This window comes from Ursus americanus, chromosome 17 (genome assembly GCF_024610735.1).
Source record: "Ursus americanus isolate L20-20 chromosome 17, mUrsAme1.1.p, whole genome shotgun sequence".
NCBI classification, from domain to species: Eukaryota; Metazoa; Chordata; class Mammalia; order Carnivora; family Ursidae; genus Ursus; species Ursus americanus.
In genome coordinates this window covers 19,658,047-19,679,774 of record NC_142143.1, presented here as the reverse complement: position 1 = coordinate 19,679,774, position 21,728 = coordinate 19,658,047, and the positions used below count along the sequence as shown (strand labels likewise).

At 36.1% G+C, this 21,728-nt stretch overlaps 1 protein-coding gene and 1 long non-coding RNA gene across 3 annotated transcripts in view; one reads left to right on the top strand and one right to left on the bottom strand.

The window, feature by feature from the left end:
* The window catches only part of UTP20 (UTP20 small subunit processome component), a 91,431-nt gene that overhangs the window by 45,371 nt on the left and 24,332 nt on the right, over window positions 1–21,728 (top strand). For both annotated transcript variants that reach the window (XM_045779984.2, XM_045779983.2), the window contains exons 28-40: window positions 3,991–4,134; window positions 4,850–4,929; window positions 8,764–8,981; window positions 9,486–9,630; window positions 10,868–10,955; window positions 12,013–12,156; window positions 12,352–12,402; window positions 12,521–12,673; window positions 14,588–14,743; window positions 15,083–15,223; window positions 15,682–15,819; window positions 19,152–19,291; window positions 19,551–19,633. In XM_045779984.2, coding sequence (XP_045635940.2) covers window positions 3,991–4,134; window positions 4,850–4,929; window positions 8,764–8,981; window positions 9,486–9,630; window positions 10,868–10,955; window positions 12,013–12,156; window positions 12,352–12,402; window positions 12,521–12,673; window positions 14,588–14,743; window positions 15,083–15,223; window positions 15,682–15,819; window positions 19,152–19,291; window positions 19,551–19,633 — 1,681 coding nt within the window. The remainder of the gene's footprint in view (window positions 1–3,990; window positions 4,135–4,849; window positions 4,930–8,763; window positions 8,982–9,485; window positions 9,631–10,867; window positions 10,956–12,012; window positions 12,157–12,351; window positions 12,403–12,520; window positions 12,674–14,587; window positions 14,744–15,082; window positions 15,224–15,681; window positions 15,820–19,151; window positions 19,292–19,550; window positions 19,634–21,728) is intronic.
* The window catches only part of LOC123780832 (uncharacterized), a 39,721-nt gene that overhangs the window by 9,667 nt on the left and 8,326 nt on the right, over window positions 1–21,728 (bottom strand). Inside the window, exon 3 of the long non-coding RNA XR_006776530.2 lies at window positions 10,826–11,015. This is a non-coding gene — a long non-coding RNA (uncharacterized LOC123780832). The remainder of the gene's footprint in view (window positions 1–10,825; window positions 11,016–21,728) is intronic.

Here is a 21,728-nt window from a genome sequence, read left to right as displayed (position 1 = left end):
TACTAGTCAAGTTTTTGGGAAGTCAGAAGTTCAGGGATTTTTGACTGTGCAGAGGATCAATGCCCCTGACCCCAATACAGGGTCAGCTGTATATCACTTGTATATTTTAAAGAGTTTTTAAATAATAGGGTGTGAGTAAGTTCTATCTATATACATCTCAAACTAAAATCAGGGATAGTTGAGCTGATATTTCACGTTTTAATTTCAAGAGCTTAGAGGTATAGGACATCTTCCAACTCTATCCAGAATGGTTGGAGAATGAACAGAATACGGTTAGCATCATCCTTATTATTTTGAGATAAGAGTTGCCCAGAGGTCTTTTACAAGTAAATGCTTGCCTACTATAAGTGCAATGTTTTGAATAAAGATAAGCAGCAAGACCCGCCAAGCGAGCTAATTGCCAGAGGCTTCATAAAATGGTGCTCCGTAAATATTTTCTGAATTGTATCAAAGACAATATATTTATGTTCTGCTGAAACAAGTATGTGGGCATACGTATACTCTGTGGAAAGCGTAGGGAAACTTAATGTCTTTATAAAGGCTTCTTAGTGGGACTTGAAGTGAAGATCTAGACTCAGATTTCTGCTGTTGATTCTCAGTTAATGATAAATGGGCACAGTTTTAATTGGGCTAAAATCTGTTTCATTTGATTTGTGGATATGCCTGGTGAACTGCCTCTCAGATATGGTCATGATAACTGAAAATTGGCAGCCAGAATTTTATGCTGTTTTTTGAGCTACACATGGATATAAATCTGCTTTAGTGATGAAATAATATTCTCTGATTACCAAGCTCCAGGGATTTAGAACACATCTTCTATTTTGTTAGGCACCATTTTGTTTTCTTTATTCTTTCATTCATTCCTTCAATAAATGTTCGTTGAGCTCCTACTATGTGACAGGCACTATTCTAAGTACTGGAGATGGAGCAGTGAACGAAGCAAACAAAAATTCCTATCCATTTATTGATTCAGAAAATGCTTATTTCATGCCTTCCGTCTATCAGACATCATTCTGGGTGGGGAATGAGACAGGTAAGGACTCAATATCATGTGAGAAAAAGAACAAATAAATACACACATAATTAGAATAATGTCACTTCGTGGTGAGACCTGCGAGGGAAATAAGTGAGAACCTCTGCAGATCTCTGTAGCTTTCTCCCGTCTGGTACTCTGCCTGTCAGTTCTCCCCAAGCCATACTACTCTGTCTCCTCATCTTAGGAAAGATGACCGTCCTGTGCCTGGACTCTTCCTTCTCCCACTAATGCCTGAAACTCCAAGCAGGAATCTGGGGAACGTATAGGACTCACCTGTTTACCCTCTCAGGGCTTACTGTCCTTTGCTGCCTGCTGTCTAGTATGTGAAAATCATTGTCTCATAGATTCTCTTTAGTTTTTTATTTGCTTGAGAAGGAAGGCCAAATCAAGACCCTGTTGGTCCATCTTGAACAGAACATGAGAAAGGAGCAGGCAGAGAACAGTCTTCTGACCAAATAAGGTTAGGAGCAGCTCATATTCCCAGCATCCAGAGCAGAAACCTCATAATACCCAAGGCACCAGGAAGAGTCCTAGGCAGGGGATTGCCTCAGTAGTGGAACCAGATTAGCTCTGGAATAAAGGATGCCTTGGCAACGCCTAGCAAAACTTAGGAAGATCCAGCTTTTCCCAAGTAAATTAATTACATCTGAGAACAAAACTCAAAAGCTTTCAAATGATTTAAATGAAAACAAAATTCAGTGTCTGACATCCAGTCAAGTTTTACCAGGCATGCCAAGAAGGATGAAAATTTTACTCATAAAAAGGAGAAAAACCAATCAATAGAAGCAGACCCAGCAGTGGCACAGATGATAGAATTAGCCAAAAACTTAAAACAGCTATTAGGAATACACTCCATATATTCACAAAAGTAGAGGAAAACATGAGCATGTTGAGAAGAAACATGAAGATGTGAAGAATTTAAAATAAAATGAGGGGATGTGATAGGAAGTGACCAAACTGGGAGTGAATGGGTGCTGCTTTTATTAGGATGACCAATGTCCTGTCTAAGGAGGTAATATTTGAACTCCTCTATCTACCCAGCTGTGGGAAGAACATTTCAGGCAGAGAAAATGACTAGTCGTACAAAGTCCCTGAGGTAGAACGGCTTTGACACATTCTAAGAACAGACAGAAGGGCAAGATGGCTAGAGCACAAGGAGTGAGAAGAATCATATAAGGTTGAGAGGTAGGGAGGGCCTCATGGGCTCTGAAATGGATTTACTCCGAAGTGTACTGGGAAAACTGGAGAGGTTTGAAGCCCAGGAGTGATAAGGTCTGTTTGATGTTTTTAAAATTTCACTCTGATTGCTTTGTGAAAAAGAGGCTTGGGGGGGGCCAACAGTGGAAGCTGAAAAGAGGTCTTGGAAAATTCTTTCTGTATGTTATATGAGAGCTTCTCTGTGAGAATTTTCATTTTTGCCTTATAGTGTCAGTGACTTTATCTCTACCTGGATATATTAAATCATGAAAGGTTAGAGATTTTATAAACTCTGTGTAAGTTCTTTGACTTTTTGGTTAACTTAAAAGAAGTTACTCAGTAATAACAGCCTTACTCTGTCCTTTGAGTCAATGGTCAGTAACTTGAAAGATCATTTATGCAATTTCATAGATCATTAGTTAGTGAGGTGCTAAGCTTTTGGGCAGTTTGATGCTTTTTAAAAAATTCTTGGACAAGTTCAAAGAATTCCTTGAGGTACTGTAATGAATTACTGTATAGTAATGCTGCTTAAGTAAGTTAAACGTCTACATTTGTGTGTTTGAACTAAGTTACACATTTACTTTTTTTGTATCTTTTAGTTCCTTCCAGGTGTTGACTGACACTGAAGTGTGTATCATGAGGGCTGTTTTAGTTTGGTTTTATTATTTTGGAACATTTAAACAATGGAGTAACTTTTAAATGTACATGAAACCCAGTCATGTGGACTATTCCCCTAGGAACTAAACTAAACAATTTTCTTCATGGTGTTGTGGCCATAAAACTTGATATTCATTATATTAGAGTATTGTGTCGTCTTCATGAATTTATGAAAGTAAAGAGTAATTAAGCTGAGGTCAGCGCTTTGGCTGTCATGCCACTGGACTCATTGGTGGGGGTGCTCAATAAGTTTTTCTGCTCTGAGCCTGAACAAACTGGCCACATACTTGTGATTTTGTAACTCGTAGGGAATGAGATGCCATTAGAGGTAGCAGAGTCCGTTATGAAAGAAGTTTGCTGTTAATTCAGACATCCACCCACTCCAGCCTCTATGCCTCTAAACAGACTAATTTTGATTTTTTTCCGAATTGCATTTTTCTCTGAGCTATGTATTTTGAGATCTTCCCATGCCTTGATTCAGTCGCTTCATTCTCTTATACTGTATGAAGTATTCCACTATATAGAGAGACCACAAATTCTTTAACTTGTCTCCTAAACTAATTTTAACAAGAATAATTGAAAACTCCTAGTTTTAGAAAATAATACAGGTTATGGAGACAAAAAATAAAGTGACTTTCATTTGAAGTAAAGGTTTAATTTTTCCCCCTAATCTAAGGCATTGTGATGGGGGAAAAAAAAGTTTGTTTTATTAAGAATATTCTGTTCATAGGAGGAAATCAGGATTTTATTTGGGACAATTACTTGGATAAAGAAATACAACAACGTGGGACACAAAACAGCCCTTCCACTTGTGATTTTTTCCCCCTAAGGACACTTTAACGTGATTTTACTGGGCTGTGATAATGGAGCACATCTCACCATTTGATTTTTTAAGTCTGCTTTCCCATCTTGTTCAATGAGGAAAGCAGTATGATATGCTCACTGGAATTTCCATGTGACTCAGAGCCACAGGCAGCAAGCAGACTTAATAACAGGATTTCCAGTTTGATTCTTAGCCATCTGAGCAATAGTGCCTCCTTGAGGAATCAAGGATAACAATGAAATAATGTTTTTTTTAAGAGAAGATCTTTGTTTTACAGATACAGCTCAGGTTTATTAACCCACTGAAAAATTTAAGACGTCTTGGAATCAAAATGGTAACTGACATCTTTTTGGATTGGGAGTCTTACCAATTCAGAACGGAAGAGATTGATGCTGTATTTCACGGTGCAGTTTGGCCCCAGGTAAACTTTATTACTACATTCTGCGTGGATACCTTCTGCTTCTTCCTCTGTTATTACTTTAACCAGCCTAGTCTACACCCAGACATGAATGCCTGTCCTGGTCTTTTCTTTTACATCGAGTCGTCCTTTGTTTCTGGAAGTTTTAGAATCTTTTTCTTTGCCTCCATTGTCACCTAAAGCTCAAGAGCTGGTGTCTGTAGTATCATGACATTTATACTTAAGGTCAATTTGAATGTGATTGTGTCTCTTAAGCAAATGGAATATAACTGTTGTAGCACCTCCAGGATGTGTCTGTGGATTTTGACATACATAAGGGAAAATACAGATACTCTTGTTACATATTTCCTTGTTTGTAACCATTTTGTGATGACACCTGATATAACTATAGCTAAAAAGACTATGGAGGAGACTTGATTTTAGGAATTCTAGCTGCTTGAGCTCTGTCATTTCTAACCGCTTGAAACCTAAAGTACCTCATTCCTTTTAAGTGTCCGGCACTTCCTTGCTCCATCTTTGCCGTGTTTCCTGTGTCGATATTATTTTGGAACCCTTTCTTTTTTCCTCAGTCTGTCCTTTAAACATTAATCTCTGTCCCTTGGCTTTTTATCCTCTGGTGGGTTCTCTGTATTTGTTCTGCTTTTTAGTTGTTTTTTTTTCCCCCCTACAATTCTGTATGTGTTTTTATTTTGTATTCTGTTTTTATTTTGTGTCCTAGATCCGAAGGCTTGGCTCTGAGAGTCAGTATTCTCCTACTCCTCTGCTGAAACTAATTAGTATCTGGAGCAGAAATGCAAGGTATGACTTTTTCTCCCACCTTTAAAAGGAACAGTGTCTTAGACCAATCTAGTCAAAATGAGCCAAGCTTACTAATAATATAATCTATAGTGAAATAGTACAGGCGCAGTTAAAGAGAATAAGGTAGCTGAATTTCAAAATACACAAGCTTAAAGAAAATACAAGTTGCCGAACACTGTAATCCAAAAAAAATACCTGTGCATGCATATATATATAAAATGAAGTAGAAAATGTCTAGAATGATACATGAGAAACTGTTAATGTTACTATAGCATGTGGAGATATGGGTACCCCAGAGCAGGGAAGAGGTACTTTTTATGATCTGTCTTTGGAATGTTTGTTTATAATTTTTTAAGAAGGGAAAAATAGGTAAAATCACATTTTGCAATGTGAGTTAAAATTGTAGAGTATATATTATAGAAAAACTTACGCATTTTTGCTAGTTTTACAGTTTCATTAAAACTTAAAAATCAGAAGTATTGGAACTGATAGGGATGTTCTTCCAATGTGTAGTAATTTTTTCAGTAGTTTGATTTGTCCTGGGAAAGGGAAAAACAGAATGTGAAACTTGGCAGGTACAGGTTTCCCCCGCTATCTGAAAGTAGAGCGTTCCTATGAAACCTTTCATGAGCCGAAATGGCATAAAGCAAAGAATTACCATTCATTTTTATGGAAGAATATTTTAGTGTTCCTAGACCCAAAAAAATAATTTCTCTTAGGCTTTTCTGATGCCTTAGGTCACATCTTGCTATGCGATGCACAAAATAAATCGAGATAAGGCGCAGATGCTCCCAGACACCGTTCACAGCTCTGGCGACTGGATGCTGAGCTGCTGAGTGTAGTTTCCAGAGAAGGAGCCTGACGGGGCCGCTGTCGCTGCTGAAGAGGTGTGCGCTGCCCTGTAATGGCTCGTTGCAAAACCAATGGTTTAGGCTATTTTCGCTTTCATAAAAGCAAAGTGGCATAACATGAACTTTTGAAAAGCTGGGGATACCTGTAGTTATGCCAGCGTATAAATATTCCTATTTTTTGCATGCTTGCTTAAAAATAAAAGCTGATTTGTAATTGGCATTCTGTATCTTTTTCCCAGTTACCACTTAAAATCAGAAAACTTTCACAGGCTTTTTTAGATTTTCTAGATGTCCTCTTTTCTTGTAAAACTACGTCTTAATATACATAGAGTTCTTGTGGTCGTAAATGAACTTTCTCTTGAGGACATTATGAGCTGTTTATAGGACCTTCATCTACAGATGGTTCAGAGATGCTTGTGTCACAGACCAAATCCATATTTACTGAGGAGCGTAGGAACCTATGTTGTTTATCTCAGTGATGGAAACAGACTTAAGTTTGCCCTGATCTGTTTCAAAGAATGAAAGGTAGAATTAGAAAAAAAAAAAATTTACTATTGATTCAGTAAATGCCAAGATTTTAATATTGTGGCATCAGTTTTTACAAAATTGGTATCATACTGTATAACCAACCTTTGATTTTTTTTTTCCTGTACCATTATATCATGAACATTTCCCCGTGTCATTAAATAGTCAACAAAAACAAACCAAAGACCTTGATGTTGTCTTCCTCAGGAATACCTGTTTAAAATATTTTTACTGGTGGCAAGGCCTCTTTTCATTTATTTCCCAACTTGACAAAGTAGTTTCATATCTTGTCTTATAACTGGACATTTATAAGCAGCACTTCATAGGCATACTTGAGAAATGTTTTACAGTTGTATAATGTGTATGCAAATGACCCATGAAGGACTCTTCATATTGTCACTATGGCAATTAGTTACATTAGTTATATTAGTTGGGTCCTTACTTAAGGTACAGATCCCCATGACTGGATGCCACTTTATCGTATGTTCTGCAGTTTCTCTCTCATTATGGGTTGGAGAAAAACAGAAGCCACAGAACAATAGAGGAGGTAGGCAGCAGAACTAACACTTACCTGAAAGAAATCTTTGGAAGGATTGACTTCCCTTGAAATTTACATAACAACAGATACGCATATGTTGTTGTATGTGGAAGAATTAAAGAATGAATATTTCAGAACCACTTGATGGGAAGGTGATTCTTCAGTAAAAGAAAATTCTATTTTGAAGTATGGTTGCAGTTTACATAATGTCAAACATTTAAACAGGTTTTCATCTACAGACAAGTCCAGGATTTTACTCTGTATTTGAACAGATGCAAGTAGAGCTGAACTACAGCCAATATCTTCAAGCTCACAACTAAGGTTAAATTGTCTCAATAATTAAATGAACTCAGGGCAACAAAAACTTGCTCACTAACTAGAGTGATCATATCATCCCAACTATCTTCCTGAGGGTGAAAAGAGCTGCTATATATAATTAAGCGAGAACAAACAACGGAAACTGGGCCTGTCCCTGGCCACTCTCTAACAGCTGCTCTGGTTCTGACCGCCATGACCCCCGCGCTGCTCCATCTCTTCTTCCTCTGAGTTTTCCACTCCTGGAAGGGCCTCTGATCACCTGCTGCAAGTACACTCACCTCTTAGTAGCTGACCTACCTAAAGCCCCCTGAGGGTAGAGACTGTTTCGCATTTATTCCCGTACCTTCCTCCACAGGGGGTTTGTACCCTTTTTAATCCATGGTTAGTCAGTATTCATTACATGTTGAAAGAGTGAAATTTCTGGCAGAGCTGTACACTTGAGCGGGGAGCATGTCCAGTATGCCCTGGCATCAAGCTCTGCTGCTGTTCAAGAAACACAGTTTGGTCACTTAGAAGTTGCATTGAATTTGAATGTGTTCTTGCTGCAACCTTGGCAGCAACTGAAAGCAGCCCTCTCACCTTTTGTGCTTGAAAAAAATGTTAAGACAACATACAGCATAGTGGTTAAGAGAGCAGTCTCCAAAAGCCACACAAACCTAGCTTCAAATCCTAGTGCCACTGCATGTTCTTTGACAAAGCTGGCCTCTCTGAGCCTCAGTTTTAGCACCTGTGGCATAGAAATAATAGCAGTACCTAACCTCATTGGTGTTCGAGATGGTAATGTGCAAAGTATCTTGCTTGCTGCCTGCCCACGCTCTGCCCAGTATCTGTTGAACAAAGATGTATGAATACTACCGCTTAGAACTTTTCCTCAGTTTGTTAGTACTAAGTGTGTTAAAAGTGCTTGAGCTCTTTTTCCAATGATGATAAATTGGTAAAACTATCTGATTTTTGTCGGTTTTACCTTCCTGCTGATTGTTAAAGGACTACATCCCTGATGCAAAACAGTTGCTGCTTTGCCACTGACTGGAAAGCCTTTGTGCCCTCTGCCCTTGTTGGTGTGTTTCCTCTGGGTGGGATGCTCCTGTCATTTGTGTGAGTCTTTCATCTTTCGTACTTGGGGATGCATTCACTCACCTCTCCCAAAATATGATCCTGATCTCTGAATGTTGCTTATCCTGATATGGTAAATGTCTCTTTGGTCTGTACTCCTGATTCCCATGTCATAGTGCATTGGTTTTTTATGTGACTGTATAAACATTCACATCCTAGAAGGCTTGTAATTGAAAAATAGCCTGTCTTCAATACATTTCTTTTAGAAAAGGCTTAGACTGTGGTTCAGATCTCAGCTTTACTACTTACTAGTGGCTTTAGACACGTCTCAGTTGTGAGTGATATACATAAACTGCCTAAATAACATAATCTTTGTGAGGTGCCTAGAATAATCCATCAAATTTTAGGTTTTAAAGTAATTTCCCTTTTGATATTCATACACACATATATATATATATTTAAACTCAATATGAAAATTCCAATGGAACATGTTTTCAGAAATAAATAGATTGAGAAATAAGATGACAATTTCTATGTTTTTCCTTGCAGATATTTCCCTTTCCTGGCTAAACAGAAATCTGGTTCCCCAGAGTGTGATATCCTGAGCAACGTTTTTGCAATTCTGTCAGCAAAGAATCTCTCTGAAGCCACAGCCTCTATTGTGATGGATATAGCCGATGACCTTCTTAACCTTCCAGATTTTGAACCCACAGAAACACTTTCGAGCTTGCCAGTAACTGGATGCATATACGCAGAAAGTGCAGACGGTATGTGTGCTATACAAAGCACATGATTCTTAGATTTCTGAAGTAGCATTTGTGCCCTCAGAAAGGAAAAAGTCAATACAATTTGATTCTTTTAATCACTTAATAATATTATTAAGAGAGTTTCTTTTCTCTGGAAATTAAGACCAATTTATATAAACTGAATTTTCTTGGCAGTGGTACGAATTCAGATTGTTTATGCTCCAGAAAGCTCAACTCTGAATTCTTCCTGTCAAATTATCCTAACAGTTCTTTTACTGCTACCAAAAATGGCTTACATAAAGCCTCAGGGGTCTCTTACATAAATTTTTAATTTAGCTAATAATACATTATGACTAAGAAAAAAGTTATTTAATCTTTAGAGTTGAAATTTATTAAACGTTGTAAATTTATTAAATTTTATGAAAATTCACTGCTCTTCTTGTCTGTCATTATGAAGATAGTGTGCAATTATCCTTTAAGAGAATAGTTAATTAAAATCGAAACATTTATCACTCTTTTTTTCAGAGTCTATCACGATGGGAGGACGATTAATTCTACCTCATGTACCTGCAATTCTCCAGTATCTCAGCAAAACTACAATAAGTGCAGAAAAGGTGAAAAAGAAGAAGAATAGGGCACAAGTCAGTAAGGAACTTGGCATTCTGTCAAAGTAAGTGATACATTGGTCCTTAAAAGAAAACATTACTATCCATGGTTTTAATTTTTGCTAAATTATATCTAGTTTTTCAATTATTCTAATGTGGTAATAAGCTGAAAAGGTTTTCAGTATTTTTTAATGCCCTCCATTTTTAAGTTAACGTAGAATTCTGTTTCTCTGCTGAAATATTCATTAGAAAACTTTTATGGCATCTGCCTTCATTTTATTATGAGAACAGTCTTCAAAATTCTAAAGTAGACTAATAGATTTGCATATTTTGTTCAGTTAGAATTTTGAGTTACATGAGATCACATACTTTTCATATTTTTTTAAATTTAATTAATAAAAATAATTCATTTGAAAGAGCAGGTTATGGTTGTTTTATTTGTTTTTTAAGGGTCAAGATCTTGCAAGGATTTTTTAAGATTCTTTTTGGCACCAGACCTAGTAAATATATAATTGTGATTTCTGTAGCAAGGTTGGTAAACCAGAGCGCAAAAAATGTTTCCATTTTAAACTCTAAAATTGTTACAGGACTTAGCTGTTCAAAGTTTATTTTTTCTGTTCCTCAACGGTAACACAAAATGATATATTAGAATCTTTCAGGAACTTCTTTGAAATGTTTTATTTCTACTCTTGTATTTCTAAGTTATGCAGACTGGAAAACCACACAAAGTACACTCATATTTTATCACAGGCTGTGTGGTGGTGAAAAGAGCGTGAGAGACTAGGCACCAGAAAGACCAGGGTTTGAAAGGCCTGCTCTACTTCTTTACCTGTGTGACATCAGCTTCTCTGAGTCTCAGTTTTCTTTGGGCAAAATGGGGCTAAAAATAATTCCTATACTGAAGGTTCTCATGGGAGTTAAATTGAAATACTGCACATAAAACCTTAAACAAGTCTTGGCACTTAAAAATGTCATTTTCTTTGTAAAATAAGAAATTAATACTCGTCAAAAAAAATAAAAAGAAGAAGAAGAAAAGAAATTACTAATTGTCAGATGATAGCATCAGAGTTTACAGTAACCTACCTACAAAATCAGATGTTACAAGAGAAATAGAATTGAGCCTGAAGTTGGAGAGAAATAGGAATGGACACTGCTATAAATAAGTTGGTTAAACTTTTCCTACACGGACACATAAAAGCCACCTGTGTCTGTCACATGTTTTTCTACAAAAAGTTTAACTTCTTAGAGAAGTACCCTTACCTTGTGTATATTCCTTACATATCAGTTTTTCTCCTTCTCTAGGATCAGCAAGTTCCTGAGAGACAAAGAACAAAGTTCTCTACTCATTACGCTTCTTCTTCCTTTCCTCCACCGTGGCGGTATTGCTCAGGTACAGATTCACAGGACATTGGCTTTGTCTTTAGAGTGGCAGTCGATTATTAAGGCTTATCTGTGAGCAGTAATTTCATTGGTTAGATTCTGTGATGTATTTGCGAAAAGACTTTATACAGAAATATAAAATTAAAAATAGAGGAGAAACACTGGGAGGGGTAGGAATGGGGACGAGCAAGAAGGTGGAAGCACCATCATCAGTCCTAACAGTCATTTTCCTTTCTTTGGCTTCCAGTCCATTTCAAGATATTTTTTTCCCTCTCTCTTTGATCAGTAACAAATCTGGAACCCAAGAAATGCCTTGTATAATCTTAAATATGGATCACAGTTGCAGAATTGAATGAAAAGACAGACTATATTAATATTACATGCAGATAAGAAGGTTTTTTTTAAAAGATTTTATTTATTTATTTGCCAGAATCAGAGAGAGTGAGAAAAACACAAGCAGGGGGAGCAGCAGGCAGAGAGAGAAGCAGGCTCCCTGCTGAGTAAGGAGCCCGATGCAGGACTCGATCCCAGGACCCTGGGATCATGACCTGAGGCGAAGGCAGACACTTAACCGACTGAGCCACCCAAGCGTCCCAACAGCTAGGAGTTTCTAAAATGATTTTCAAACCTTAGTTCAATCTCAAGTAAAAGAGTCTTGCCATGGCTCAAGCTCAATGAGGCCTTAGTAGCTACACTGAACATCTCTTGCCACATAGTAATTCCATATAGAAGACCACACATCTGTAGACAATCAGGAGTGTGTCTTTTTCTTCAGTAAGCTCATTTTTCTTGGCTCTTTTTGGACTAGACATAGAAGAAATTATGTTCCAAAACCATGTGTATTTTCTATTAGAATTAAAGGAAGAAACTATTAATGGACATCGTTGTAGATTTTATGTTAAGTTAAAATGCTAAGAACTTTTAAAGACCTATGAAATAACTTTTCTAATTACTACTTGTGCTTCTTATTGATAATTATTTGTTTTCTGTGCTATAATATATTAAAGCCAAGTTGACCAGTTTTCTAAATTACTGAAATGTGATTTCTCTTAATATTTCTTCTTAAGGATGCAGAGGTTGATATTTTGGTGACAGTACAAAACCTGTTAAAACGTTGTCTGGAGCCTACAAGCTTCCTCAAGCCTCTAGCAAAACTCTTCTCAGTTATTAAGAATAAGTTGTCAAGACAATTGCTTTGTACAGTTTTCCAGGTCTGTAATACTCATTTTTACCCCAAACCACCCCTTTTTAAAAAGATAAGTATGACATGTAACACATAGTAACAGCTTCCTTGGTGCCAACATGTTGTTTCATATAAATTTGAGTGGAAAGAGGGAGTTGAAGGGAGGAGGGCAGAAAAGTTGAGGTTTTATTCAATAATGATATACTGTTTTCATTCCTTTTAGACTCTTTCTGATTTTGAGAGTGGATTGAAATATATTACTGATGTTGTCAAGGTAAGAGGGAAAGTCTTATATTTCTCTTTTGCTTCAAAAGTATTATCATTTTTGTTTATTTAAGATTGATATACCTTCATCTGTGTTTTCAGTGTTTCAATGTTTTCATTTCTTGTAGCTTAACGCCTTTGATCAAAGACATCTTGATGATATCAACTTTGATGTTCGCTTCTCAACATTCCAGACCATCAGCTCTTATATTAAAGAGATGCAAACTGTGGATGTTAACTACCTAATTCCAGTTATGCATAACTGTTTCTATAATATGGAGGTAGGTTTTTACAGCAAAAATTTATGAATTGTTTTTCATTGTTTTGATAATACAACTACATGACCTGATTTCTTATTTTGTGTTTTGAGCAAGATAAAGTTTTTTTGTGTAAAATTTCTTTTAGCTGCAGACTGTTTTGTGTGGTGAAGACCATATTGTTAGTCTCATGATTTAAAAGACAAATATTTTGAATAAAATAATATACGTGGAAGCACTTAGAAAAATCCAAAAGCTGTATATTAGAATAGGAAAATTCATAGAGACAGAAAGTAGATTAGTGGTTACCCAGGACTGCCAGGGGAGGGAGGAGTGGGAACAGGGAGGGAGGACTTCTCATTGGTACAGGGTTTTATTTGCGGGGGGATGAAAATAGTCTGAGGTTAAGTAGTGGTGACGGTTGCACACGTTGTGAATACACTAAAAACCGTTGAATTATACACTTTAAAAGGGTGAATTTTATAGTATTTCAATTATATCTCAGTTTTTTGAAGTTGTGTCACTATATTATTTGACAGTTTGCCCTCTTTTATTGATACAGAAATATAAAGGTCATATAAAATATAACCATATTAAGTATCATGTTGCTGAATTGAATTAAAACCCAAAATTGGGGAAAATGAAACCCTTGATTTATAGTTAACCATGTAATGGCATCAGTAATCTCTTTGTGGCGTTTTGTCATTGTTGTTTTTTAATATTTATTTGAGAGAGAGAGATCACGAGAAGGGGGGGAAGGGTAAAGGGAGAAGTAGACTCCACACTGACCAGGGAGCCGGCGCTTGACTCGATCCCAGGACTCTGGGATTATGCCCTGAGCTGAAGGCAGATGCTTAACTGACAGAGCCACCCAGGCGCCCTCTTTGTGGGGTTTTATATTATTCATCTGATATTAATGATTATGTAATATATGAAAAAGTAATCTCCCCATTTGGGGCTAATTCTTCATATTTCATGTCAATTTCATGTCACATTCTAGCACAAAGAATTCCAGATCACTGCCTGGTTGGCTGAGTTGGCAGTACTTCTCCACATTAACTACCTACATGCTCAACCCAGGAACTGGAGCACAGCTAACCGGAATTATACCGGCCAACTCTGTCATTTTCAGTGATAACATGATATTGAATATTGAAAACTGGCTTTAGTGAACCTTTTATTCTGTTGGCTTTGAGAAATAAAACTAATCAAAAATTCTATTTCATCGTATTTTCCAAATTGTCAATAAGCATGATTTTTTTAAGTTTTTTACTCCAGGCATACCTCATTTTATCATGCTTTGCAGATACTGTGTTTTTTGGGGTTTTTTGTTTTTTGTTTTACAAATTGAAGGTTTGTGGCAACCATGCTTTGAACAAGTCTTATCAGTGCCATTTTTCCAACAGCACTGGCTTATTTTATATCTCTGTATCACATTTTGGTGATCCTCACAATATTTTAAACTTTCTCATTATTATATTTGTCACGATGATCTGCGATCAGTGATTATGATGCACTGAAATCACAGATCATGGTATTTAGTAATAAGTATTAATTAAGGTATGTACCTTGTTTGTTTAGACATAATGCTATTACACACTTAATAGACTATAGTATAGAGTGTAACCATAACTTTTACATGCACTGGGAAACCAAAAAATTCATTTACCCATTTCACTCACTCTATTATGATTTTCACGTGGCTGTGGTGGTCTGGAATCAAACTCAGAATATCTCTGAGGTATGCCTGCATATTCCTCACAGCCCTACATTTGGTTCTCCCTTAGGTATGATGTACTTGGGGGACATTTCTTAGGAGAGATCTTTATGTAGAGGAATGGCAACATTTTGTAAACTCTTCCATTGGGAGATAATATTCCATATTATAGTTATTACACAGAATAATATGTTTTGTTTTGTTTTGTTTCCCGTTTCTAGTTAGGAGACATGTCTTTAAGTGATAATGCCAGCATGTGCCTGATGAGTATCATCAAAAAGCTAGCTGCCCTGAACGTCACAGAGAAAGAATATAGGGAAATCATTCATCGTTCACTCCTGGAGAAGTTGAGGAAAGGACTGAAGAGCCAGACAGAGGTATTGGGTTTTGCAGTTGTATCTTTGTCTTTTACATACTACTGTTGTGGGTTTTGTTTTTGTTTTTATTTTTCCCTACTTTGGCTGTTGTTGAAAAGCTGTCAGGCTTAGTACATTTAATCAGAATACTTGATTGCATATATACTCACCAAACTCTTAAAAGGAGAGTGAGAATAGAAAGGAGAGTGATCACTTCTGAGCTTATAGTTTATGTTTACAGTGGGAATGTTTTACTTTTTTAAAAAATTGTAAAAAAAAATTAGTGAATTAGATAAATTTCATATTATTTAGAAAGCAAATTCTTAAAAAAAATTTTTTGTCTCAACTTGGCATTTGCAGACTATTCAACAGGATTATACCACAGTGCTTTCCTGTTTAATTCAAACCTTTCCAGATCAACCAGAATTTAAAGACTTGGTACAGCTTACTGATTGCCATGATCCAGAAATGGACTTCTTTGAGAATATGAAGCACATTCAGGTAGAAGACACTTCCGTGTTGGTTGTGGTTTTTTTTTTCCCCCTACCTATACAATAAGCATTTCAAACTGTTCTATCTCATTTAAAAAGATATAGTTTAGTTTTCCAAAAAGTTTTGAGCCTCTCATTCCTTGGTCTTCATGATCGTCAGTCAAATTAGGACAGGGAATGATCATTTTCCTGGGTCTGTTTTCTTTCTTGGTATCATAAACCACAATAATAGTGTCACATTTCTCTGCCATTTCCTAAGAAGTATATAAATGCTTTAGGATCCATTGTTAAACAATGCCAGGGATTATATCTCTGGAAGGAAGTCAAGGCACAGGTGTTTGTTCATGTAACACATGGACCGTATCTCACTCCTTTAATCTTTTCGTGGAAAAGGAACATGATACTGAAATGGAGCTGGTTGTAGGTGAGTGTATTCAATAAGTAATTCTTATTTTATCTAACTTATAGATCCATAGAAGAGCAAGAGCCTTGAAGAAACTGGCAAAACAACTAATGGAAGGCAAAGTTGTCCTGTCTTCTAAATCTCTTCAGAATTACATCATGCCTTATGCCATGACTCCGATTTTTGATGAGAAAATGCTCAAGGTAGGACATGAGATCTAGAAACCATTAAACCTCTACCCATACCATGACACACTTTTGCAAAGTGCGTATGGGGTTAGTAACATCCATATTGGTATTGTCACAATAATTAGAGACTTAAAATAGTTCTGAAGCCCTTAGAATGGTACTTGGCACATAGTAAATGTTCTGTAAATGGTAGCTGTAATTTTTATTTTCACTATTATTAGCCCGCAGAGGCTAATCACAAAATATTTCCCCTCTCAGAAATAAATGATCACATTACTAATATAGCATACTTTTATTTTTGTATCATAGGACTTAATTCTGATAAATGCCATTAATCAGCAAAATTATTGTTTTCCCAAATGGCTCATGAGAAATGAAGTTAAACAATAGCTACCTTTTCTTTAGCGTTATACAGATACAGCAGCTATTCTAAGTACTTTACATAATCTTACTTCATCCTCACCACAGCTTAACCCTATAAGGACTGTCGTCACAATTTTACAGGAAAGTAAACTGGGAAGTATTTAACTTTCTCAAAGATATTCAGAATGAGAATCAGTATTTGAACTTAGGACTGTCTTCGCTTTTATACTGCATAGTGCCAAAAACAGTGCCTGGCACATTGTAAAGCCTTGATAGATATTTATTGTTTAGATTAATGAAAGACAGTACCCAGAAATTTAAGTCTGATTGAGGTGATATCAGGGATTGTGACTTGTTGATCACATCGTGTTCTGCAAAGTTAGGTTTCCCCTGTTGTTTCAAAAATTTTTAAAGAATTACCTAAGTAAATAAAAGACTACTCCCCAGAATTCCAGTTTAAAGAGTCAGTAAGCACAACCAACATATACTTTGATGGCAGTAAAATAGGAAAGAGGCGTAGATGGAAAACATAAGTTATATTTAGTTTTGGTTGATGTTAACATAGTATACCCTTTTAGTGTTTTACTTTTAACATATTCGTGACTTTATATATACAGTTGGTTTCTGGTAGATAGCATATAACTGGGTCTTGGTGGTTTTATCAAATCTGACAGTCTCTGCCTTTATTTGGTTTTAGGCCATTTACATTTAATATCATTATTAATATGGTTGGGTTTAAATCATTGATGTTGTTATTTTCCCTTTGTCCCTCTTTTTTTATCCTTGTATTGGATTAATTGGATTTTTAAAATGATTTTATTGTATCTCTATTGGCTTACCAGTTATCATGGGCCTATTTTCTTTTTTTGTAGGTTTTATCTCTACATCAGTTTTAAACCACACCATACATTGTTATTTTTGCTTTAAACAGTCAATTATTGAGGCGTGTGGGTGGCTCACTTGGTTAAGCGTCTGCCTTCAGCCCAGGTCTGATCCCAGGGTTCAGGATCAAGTCCCACATCTCCCTCCTTGCTCAGCAGGGAGCCTGCTTCCCCCACTGCCCCTCCCCCTGCTCATGCTTTCTATCTCTCTGTCAAATAAATAAAATCTTTTAAAAAAATTAAAATAAACAGTCAAGTATCTTTTAAAGAGATCTTTCAAGGGACACCTGGGTGGCTCGGTTAAGTGTCTGCCTTCACCTCAGGTTATGATCCCTGGGTCCTGGGATCAAGTCCTGCATCAGGCTCCTTGTTCAGCAGGAAGCGTGTTTCTCCCTCTGCCTGCCACTTCCCCTGCTTGTGCTCTCTCTGTCTCTCTCTCTGACAAATAAATAAATAAAATCTTAAAAAAAATAAATCTTTCAAAATAAGGAAAGATCTTTTATATTTGCTTACATATTTATAATTTCTTGTCACTTCCAATTAATTACAATTTCCCAGTCATTCCTTTGGGTAGATCCAGACATATTCCTGTATCATTCTACTCCTGACAGGAAGACCTTTAAATTTTTTGTAGCACAGGTCTACTGATGAATTCTTTCAGTTCTTATTTGTCTTTTCTCATTTTGCTTTTATAGATAATGTTTCTAGGTATGGAATCCTAGATTGAACGGGTTCTTTTTTTTTCTTCTGTTCTTTAAAGATAATTGCTGTACTGTCTTCTGGTGTATATCATTTCCAACAAGAAGTCATTCCTATCTTTGTTCCTCTAAGTGTAACTTATCTTTTTTTTTTTTTTTTTTTTTTTCTGGCTGCCTAGAAAATCATGTTTTTTGTACTTGGAGTTCATTGAGCTTTTTGGATCTATTGAGTTGTAGTGTTCTTCAAACTTGTAAATTTTGGGCCATTATTTCTTCAAAGATACTTTTGGGTTCCTTCTTGCTTTTGGAGACCACGGTGTATATAAGGCTACTCAGAGTTGTTTCAGGTACACTGAGGCTCTTTTTTTTTCCCATTACTTTTTTTTCTGAGTTTCATTTTGTTTCACTTTTGTATCACTGTCTCTTCAAGTTCACTAATCTTTTCTTCTTCAGAGCCTAATCTGTCTTTAATCCCATCCAGTGTGTCTTCCCTCCCATAATGACTTTGCCATTTCTAGACATTGAGTTTGGGCCTTTTTTATATCTTAACTCTCTCTCCTTAACATGTCGTTGCTTTCCTCTCCCTTCTTGATCTTATGGAATTTAATTTTATCATTTGTCTTAACCTTTGTCTACTATAAGTCTATCATCTGTGTCGTTTTTGGGTCTGTTTCAACTGGCTGATTTTTCTTCTCATGAGAAATATTTTTCTGCTTCTTGGTATGCCTGTGCAGCTTTCCTCTCTGCGTGGCTCTCTCCTCTCTGGTGCTCTGCCCTGTAGACTCTAGCTGCCACAGCCTCAATGCTGTCTCCATACATCAGGGAGACCACTGGGCCCTTTTTGGGTTTCTCCTCCTGTGCTGTGACACTATGAATTAGGGCAATTATAAGACACACTTCATTTGTCACCTTTCTCTAAGGGAGCACTGAAGTATACTGTTTGATGTCCAGAGTCTGAAAACTGCTGTTTCATATATTTTTGTCTACTTTTCTAGTTTACGGTATGAGGGTAAATCCAGTCCTTGTTCTTTATGATGGCATGAAAGAGATGCCTCCAACGCAGTGTACTGTTGAATGCTGAGCTGTGCTTTAAAGTTAACTTCAGTGTTTGTCAACTTTTACACATGAATTTACTTCATTCACTCTGATGGCTTGAACCCATCAGAGAGGTCTGAATGGAAAAAAGCCCCAAATGCATTAATACTCTTTAATTAAAGTACAGTGTCATTCCTTTACTTGACAGCATCTTTTTTAGAGCTGGGGGGGAAATGGAGTATAGTTCGGGCATTCCTTCCTTTCTATGATTGCTGATCACCTACTGTCTAAGCTTTTCAGTGTATGAAATTAGCCCTGTATTTTGTTAGCAAATGTTATTCCGTGTTGATGCTCTTGATTTGTTTTACAGCATGAAAATATAACCATTGCTGCCACAGAAGTTATTGGAGCTATTTGCAGACATCTGTCTTGGTCAGCGTATATGTATTACTTGAAACATTTCATTCATGTTTTACAGACAGGACAGATCAATCAAAAGTTGGGTGTCAGGTACGTACATAGGGCCAAACTTCTTATTTTTTTGTTTTTAAAATGTCAGTTTTGGATTGTTTCTTGAAGTAGTCTTGCTAATCTCAGTTTACTTTTACCTTGTATTAATGAGATTATGCTAATGTTTGTTAAAGTAAAAAATAACTAAAACAGGTAAAAATAATTTTAGTGTTTGTAAGTCTTTAAATGTTTCCTTTTAATCATTGAATGATGTTGTGACTCAAACAAACATTTCTGTGTACCTTCTTTTTTTTAACAGTTTGCTAGTAATAGTGTTAGAAGCATTCCACTTTGACCACAAAACTCTTGAAGAAAAAGTGAGAAAAATCCAGAATGATGAAAGTAAGTTTTTAAAACTTTCTTAAACTAAATTTCCATTCTGTTTTTGGATAATTGATGATGATGAGTTAAAGATGGCAAAACTCAGCTTACCACCTTTTTCTGCTCCTATAGCAGTGACTAGTTAATGAGTCAGGAAGAAGTTAAAGCAGATGGTTTAGTATTTGTGTAAAAACTTATTTAACAATAGAGAAAGCCAGTCTAAATTATATGGGTAAAAAATCTGAGCTGTAGATTATTTATATAGAAATCCAATTTTACCACCTGCGTGTATAGAAAGAACATTAAGCAACGAATGCAAAGAAAGTATAAGAAAAGAATTAAAAATTAGAGCAACAAATAATAAAATACAAAGTAGATATAATAAGAAAGATCATCAAAGCTAAAAATAGATATTTTAAAAGATTATAAATTGGCAAAGCTCTGTCAGAATTGGTCAGTGAAAATAGAAGGCATAATAAACAGCATTAGGAATTTTAAAAGGTCACAATTAAATGAAAAAGGTGAAATAATGTTATGGTCTTTGTACTTATAAATTTGAATACTTGAGTGAGATATACAAATTCTTAGAAAAATAAAATACAAAAGCTGGCTTTAGAAGAAATAGAAAATCTGGGTGTATCTCTAACCACTAAAGAAATTGACTCTATAGTTAAAAACTTCCTGATGAAAATACAAGGTCCACACTGTTTTATAGGCAAGTCCTATAAATATTTAAGGAATGGATAATTTCAACCTTACGCTTTCCATTTCAGATGATTGATAGAGGAAGCCTCCACTAACTCATGAAGTTGGTATAATTGGTTAATGGAATTTAACATATTAGCATGTGGTCATCTAAAGAGACACAAGGGAAACATTTGATTAAATTCAGTGTGTATTCTATCAAATAAGGAATAATTAGAAATTTCCTTAACCTGTTAAAAGAAAAGAATGAACACTTAAATGGGCCAAGAGACTAATTGTTTTTGCTAAAAACATTGAAATATTCTGGCCCTCAGTTTGCACTACTCCAACATTCCTTCTTAGTCAAAATTTCTAATTCTTTGATTCACAGTAAAATCACCGTAGAGCCACACTAATTAATAGCAAAGACTGGCTTGAATTTGTAGGAACTTAAGTGTGTTTTAAACCATTAGTGTACTAAAGCCCCTTAGTGGTTTATCTTTATTAAAATGCAGTGGAATCTGCATTTTGTAATTTTGCATAAACAGAAACATTAAAAATTAAAATACTTAATTGCTTAACTATCTCTTTTCTTCTTAGATATGACTGAAGTTTGAAACATTTATTGAACACCTACTATGACCTGGGCCCTTACAGACATTATCTTATTTGTTTTCATAAGAATCTTACAAGAACCTTAGTTGTTAGTTACCCCAGGTTTTTTTTTTTAATTTAAAAAATGAGGAAAGGACTTGAATGGGTATTTTTCTTTTTTTTTTCCCACTTTCTTTTTTATTATGTTCAGTTAGCCAATATATGTACATGATTAGTTTTAGATGTAGTGTTCAACAATTCGTTAGTTTGCATTGACATGGATAGAACTGGAGGGGATTATGCTAAGTGAAATAAGTCAGGCAGAGAAAGGCAATTATTATATGGTTTCACTCATATGTGGAACGTAAGGAATAGTACAGAGGACCGCAGGGAAAGGGAGGGAGGACTGGGAAGAAACCGGAGAAGGAGACAAACTATGAGAGACTCTGTACCAAACTAAGGGTTACAGAAGGGAGGGGGTGGGGGGATGGGGTAACCAGATGATGGGTAGTAAGGAAGGCACATGTGGTAATAATAAGCACTGGGTGTCATACCCCATTATTTTTGATACAAGAAATTACAGTTCAAAAGTATAAAGTAACTTTCCCAAAGCTACATAGCCAGTAAACAAAATAAAGACTAATAGGTACCATTTTTGAAAGTCAGTGAAGTGTCAGAAACATATTTTGGGTGCATTATAGACTTTTATCTCATTTAATTGTCACAATAGCCCTTGCAAGGTAGGCACCATCTCCAGCTTAAAAGAATCCAAAGCCTAGTCTGGTCACATGGCTTGTTAGCAGAGCCAAGCCTGAACTTGCCCCACAGTACTGTACTG